The sequence below is a fragment of the Otolemur garnettii genome, unplaced genomic scaffold, assembly GCF_000181295.1.
Source record: "Otolemur garnettii isolate 467f Iridium unplaced genomic scaffold, OtoGar3 scaffold00032, whole genome shotgun sequence".
NCBI classification, from domain to species: domain Eukaryota; kingdom Metazoa; phylum Chordata; class Mammalia; order Primates; family Galagidae; genus Otolemur; species Otolemur garnettii.
Window position 1 is genome coordinate 12132683 of NW_003852427.1, and position 6118 is coordinate 12138800.

Consider the following 6118-nt stretch of genomic DNA (forward strand, 5'->3'; position numbering starts at 1 on the left):
GTCATTGTTTGGCAGGCCTGGGCTGGATTCAAACCCACCAGCTCTGGTGTATGTGGCTGGAGCCTTAGCTGCTTGAGCTATGGGTGCCGAGCCCCACATCATTATTATTTTAAATTTTATCTCTTTATGTTGGCTTAAATCGCTTTTAGGATTTGGGAATTAGAATTAATCTAGGATACCTAAATGTGACATTAACCAGGCTTAAAGATGACAGAAGACCTGCCTATGTAATTTCTAAGTGGTTTAGTAAGCCCTTTCTTCATACTGTGGTAGAACCAGAGTAGACTTTGGCCTAATTATCTATTCCTTTAAGTTCTCTAGAATTCCAAGCTTAATGGAATCTGAATTAATATGTTTCTTTAAAGTCTCTTTAATAACTTTGTATTGGGGCTGGGAACAATGGTTCACGCCTGTAATCCCTAGCACTCTGGGAGGCTGAGGCGGGTGGATTGCCTGAGCAAGAGCAAGACCCTGTCTCTCAAAAATAGTCGGGTGTTGTGGCAGGCACCTATAGTCCCAGCTACTTGGGAGGCTGAGACAGAAGAATCACTTGAGCCCAAGAGTTTGAGGTTGCTGTAAGCTATGATGTCACAGCACTCTACTGATGGCAACAAAGTGAAACTCTGTCTCAAAAAAAAAAAAAAAAAAACCAGAAAAAAATTCTATTGGCTAGTTAAGAGTAAGAAAATAACAAATGATTATGAAAAAATTAATAAGGAATTTTGGTCTAAAATGTGGCAATAATAATGAGACTGAATCCTTAGAGAGACTTCATATTTTAATCTCTTCTGATAGAAATATTAACCTGTATTGAAAATACTGAACCAAAAATCTACCTCTAACAAGGTCCAAATTCCTACTCTTATCATCAAAGTGAGAAATGGAATAGAGTCAAAAGAACACCAGGTCTGGAGTCTTACACGAATGTGTTCTACTTTTAATCATGTATCCCCAGGAAAGTCAGTTTATACTTCAGACAAAAAAGAGCTTCAATTTCTCTGAGCCTCAACTTTTAATCTGTAAAATAGGCATAAAAGCATTTACCTCACAGGATTGCTGTAAAGATTAAAGGTATGTGCTATACACAGTGCTTAGCACAATGCTGAGCATTTAGCAGGCATTCAACAGCAAATTAATTTCTTATCTACTTCACTGATAAGTTTGTGTTCTAAGGTTATATGAATCAAGTGACTAACAGTAAATAGTAAATCCAAGCTCATTACAGAAAACCCACCCAAGAAAACCAAGAAGTTGTTTTACCAGGCCACATTTTGATGAGAACAGTGAATAGTACAGAGAGCAGTCAGTTGTAGGACAACAGCGATTCCTTCTAAAGTCTCAATAACAGGATTCTTTAGGCTGCTGCATTCAAGGGAAATCTGAAGGGATTCAGCTTTCTGTTTCAGTGCACTCCATAATATGCTCTTTTTGCTCATATCCACATGTTTAATTCTATAATTAATTATAATCACAGTACAAAGATATTCATATTCAATATAAATTTGGTTCAAACATAAATCAAAAAATAGCATGTAATATCAACTATGAAAATTTATACTAAGATTTAAACCAACAATTAAAACAATGTTCATGACGAACTGAAATATGGTAATTCTTTGGGTACATTATAAAACAATTTAGTTCTTAATATTTTTAAAACTGTAGACAGCTGTATAGTCTCAGTTTTTCATATATTAACTATGTAAAAGCACGAAAAGTAATTATATTTAGCCATGAAATGTTTTATACTAAAATAGCCTACAAGAACTACTAAAATATTTTAAGCATTCCTTTGACTACATTTAGAAAGATGTTCTTTGTGTATTTATATAAAAGCACTTAACTAAACTTGATTTTTAAAAGTGAATAAGGTTTTTTTAAATAACTAAATACAAACTGAATAAAGACTATCATACTCTTCAGTCTGTTTTGATGCTCTTTTTAAAGAGTTTAGAGATGAGCTGAGTCGACGCCTTTTGGGTGATATTCCATCAATATTACTGCTGAGGTTTTCTTGTTGAGTTTGGCATTCAATCTCCTCAATGATTTCCATACTTTCTATTTTCAAGGCTGCATACAGTGGGCCCAATAAGTACTGAGAAAACAAAAAGTTTCAAAAAATATTTAAATGTATTTATACTATTCATAGGCAGAAAGAATGCATTAGGTGTTAGTTACATGTCTTCTAATAAGGTAAAGTATTTTCAGAGTCTCACTAAGTAAAACAGACACCTAAGGTAATCTACATTATTTCACAATCTATATTTTAAGGATGGTTCTCTAGTCATTGAAGGCTTAAGACAAAACCTTCTCTCTATAACCTATTTTTCCCATTATCACATTCCTACAAAGAAAAATTCTGTCCTAGCACTCTGGGAGGCCGAGGTGAGTAGATTCCTTGAGCTCATAAGTTTGAGACCAGCTTGAACAAGAGGGAGACTCCATCTCTACTAAAAATAGAAAAATCAGCCAGGCATGGTGGTACATTCCCAGCTATTCAGGAGGTTGAGGCAAGAGAATTGCTTGAGTCAAGAGTTTGAGGTTGCTGTGAGCTATTATGATGATGCCATGGCACTCTACCCAGGGTGACAGAGTGAGACTCTGTCTCAAAAGAAGAAAAAAAGAAAAGAAAAATTCTGTAGGGAATTACTAATATTTTTCATACTAGAAATCCAGCAAGATGGGCGATGCCTGTGGATCAAAAGGGTAAGGCATCGGTCCCATATGCCGGAGGTGGAGGGTTCAAACCCAACCCTGGCCAAAAACTGCAAAAAAAAAAAAAAAAAATCCAGCAAGATTTACAGATAAACTAAAATGTTTAATCCAGTTACTGCATATCTGACTATTTTACTGTACTGCCTATCTAAATAGGAAAAGGGGCACTATTTACCATGACTAATTATTCATAGGTTTTCTAATAGTAACTGATTATAACCTGTCAAACATAAAATCTATGTATGTGATCAAAGATTCTGTGATTAAGTTGGTAACTGGCATCCTTTTAATTAATAATACCATGAACAGATTTATACTTCACAAATTCTACTTAAAACATTCTCTTCCATTGGCAGTTCATTACCAACTTAATGAACAAATCTTTCTGAAATCAAAAGAAAATCTTATGCCAGACTAAACTATGAAAATCATATTTCCTTAAAATACATCATTATTAAAGATATTCTATTTTCTAATCATTATGCCTTAGACATATGCATACACTTAAAGAAAATACATAACAAGTAATCTTAAAAATGACTTACCCCTGCATCTACCTGAATTCCAAGCACATCCACAAGAGCTCTGCAAATATTTCTCACATAGCCCTTCCTGACATGTAAAGCAGATTCATATCCAGCTGGCACAAATTTAAGGAAATACTGCAGTATATGGCACAAAGCTGCTTTTAGCAAATCAGACTTAAGCCGCATAAGCACACCATCTTCAAAAATGACACAGAGTCTTTCCAGCAGCATATTTAAATAGACAGGTTCAATATTTCTATAAGCTTCTGCTTCAAAGGGAAATAGTGTCTTTATCAGCTTTGATAATGGCTCTTCATAGAGTTTCAACTGGTCAGTATCCACTTCTACAAGGCTTTTCAATAATCCTAAAAAGGAGCTGAAAAAGGTACTGGCTGGTTGCGCTGGTAGGCCTCCAAGCTCAAAAAGTTTAGTTAAAAGGCTCATTGCTAAGGATTTAATTTTTGGACTACCATACTCTAGCAGAACACAACCTATCTGCCAAAGTAGGAGTTCTTGCCTTCTAAAAAACACAATTGCAATAATACGAATAAGAACTGTTAATAAAGTGACTTCAATAAATTCTAAATTTTGCATGCTCATGAACTGCAAAGGTGCTGGTTGTAAATATTCCATGTGTTCATCTAATTGACTTAAAAATCGGGTAACAACCACTGGCCATTCCACATGTCCCACTGCGTTTCTTCTGTGGAGGTAAATCAAGTCTTCAAAAAGATGTAATAATTCCTTTGTGAGTACTCCAAAAATAGAAGGACTCTTGCTTTTAAAAAGAAATAATAACGAGCAGATGACTTCACAAATTTTCTTATGTAACATGTGACAAGATGGAGTGGCTGCAATCCGTAGAAGTCTTGTTATGATCCAATTACTGAATTCTTTGAAATAAACAAAAAAGTATATTAAAAATTAACCTGCTCAATGCTTGATGACTGTTTAAGTATAAACTTCACTAATAAAATAGGGTAAAATATTTCCTACATGATGAAAACATTTTATAATACAGTGTGTCCCAAAGGTTGACATACTTACATAGGGAAAATGGGAACTTGTAGCTAACTGTACCTTTATTTACAAAATATTCATCACAAAATTTTACAAAATATTTGTCTATGTGTTGTTGTATAAATTTAAAAAAAATAAAATGAGTTATACTAATTTTTCCTATTTATGATGATAGGGGACATACCCCCTTCAGGACACCCTATAGTTTAGAATACAGACATACCTCATTTTATTGTGCTTCACAGATACTGCATTCTTTTACAAATTGAAGTTTTAAGCAATTCTATCAGTGTCATTTTTCCAACAGGACATGCTTACTTTGTGTCTGTGTGTCACATTTTGATAGTTCTCACAATATTTCAAACTTCTAAATTATTATTATATCTGTCTTGGTGATCTATAATCCTCGATCTGTGTTGTGACTATTATAATTGTAACAAACACACCCATACAAGAGAGTGAACTTAATCGATAAATGTAATGTGTCTTCTGACTGCTCCACTGACGACTGAGTTCCTCCATTTCTCTCTTCTCCTTAGGCCTCCCTATTTCCTGAGAAACAATTATACTGGAAGTAAGCCAATTCATAATCCTACAGTCCTCGGAATGTTCAAATGAAAGTCACATGTCTCTCATTTTAAATCTAAAGCTAGCAATAATTAAGCTTAGTGAGCAAAGTGTGCCAAAAGCTGCAACAGGCTGAAAGGTAGGCCTTTAATGCCAAATAGTTGGTTAAGTTGTGAATGCAAAGAAAAATTCCTGAAGGAAGTTAAAAATGCTACTCTAGTGAACACACCAATGAGAAGAAATTGAAATAGCCTTATTGGTGACATGGAGATTGTTTCGTGGTCTGGATGGAAGCTCAAACCAGTCATAACATTCCCTTAAGCCAAAGCCTAATTAGAGCAAGATCCTCAACACCAAGGATCCAACAGCAAAAAGATTACGACTTGGTAAAAGCGCAGATGACTATTAGCATTTTTTAGCAATAAAACATTTTCAAATTGGGCTGCACCTGTGGCTCTAAAGAGTAGGGTGCTAGCCCCATACGCCGGAGGTGGTGGGTTCAAACCCAACCCCTGGCCAAAAATTGTGAAAAAAAAATTTTTTTTTCAAATTAAGGTATGTACATTGTTTTTTAGTCATAATATTATTGCACACTTATTACACTATAGTATAATGTAAATATAACTTGTATATGCACTAGAAAAAAAGTTCATGTGACTCACTTCATTGAGATATACATGTTATTGCAATGGTCTGTAACCAAACCCACAATATTTCTGAGGAATCCCTATATTAACTTTGGAGTCAGACAGATACTATCCCAGTTTTCCATTTATTACTTGTGTAGACTTTTTATTTCTCTGAAATTCTACAATTTCATTATGAAAAGGGAATAATAATAATTATGAGTTAGGCTGGGCACAGTGGCTCATGCCTGTATGTTAGCACTCTGAGAGGCTGAGGCAGGTAGACTGCCCTAGCTCATGAGTTTGTGACTAGCCTGAGCTAGAGTGAAACCCTGTCTCTAAAAACAGCCAGGCATTATGGTGGGCACCTGTAGTCCCAACTACTTAGGAGGTCAAAGCAAGAGGATCACTTAAGCCCAAAAGGGTGGCTCGGCACCTGTGGCTCAAGTGGCTAAGGCGTCAGCCACATACACCTAAGGTGGCAGATTCAAATCCAGCCCGGGCCCACCAAACAACAATGAGGGCTGCAACCAAAAAATAGCCAGGCGTTGTGGCGGGCACCTGTGGCCCCAGCTACTTGGGAGGCTGAAGCAGGAGACTCGCTTGAGTCCAGGAGTTGGAGGTTGCTGTGAGCTGTGATGTCACATCACTCTACCCAGGGGA

The 6118-nt window shown here is 35.9% G+C and overlaps 1 protein-coding gene across 1 annotated transcript in view; it reads right to left on the bottom strand.

Moving 5' to 3' along the window:
- ATR (ATR serine/threonine kinase) overlaps positions 1-6118 on the bottom strand; it is a 142095-nt gene that overhangs the window by 123095 nt on the left and 12882 nt on the right. The window contains exons 4-6 of the mRNA XM_023513056.1: positions 3261-4135; positions 1917-2095; positions 1261-1452 (exon numbers count right to left, since the gene is read on the bottom strand). Coding sequence (XP_023368824.1) covers positions 1261-1452; positions 1917-2095; positions 3261-4135 — 1246 coding nt within the window. The remainder of the gene's footprint in view (positions 1-1260; positions 1453-1916; positions 2096-3260; positions 4136-6118) is intronic.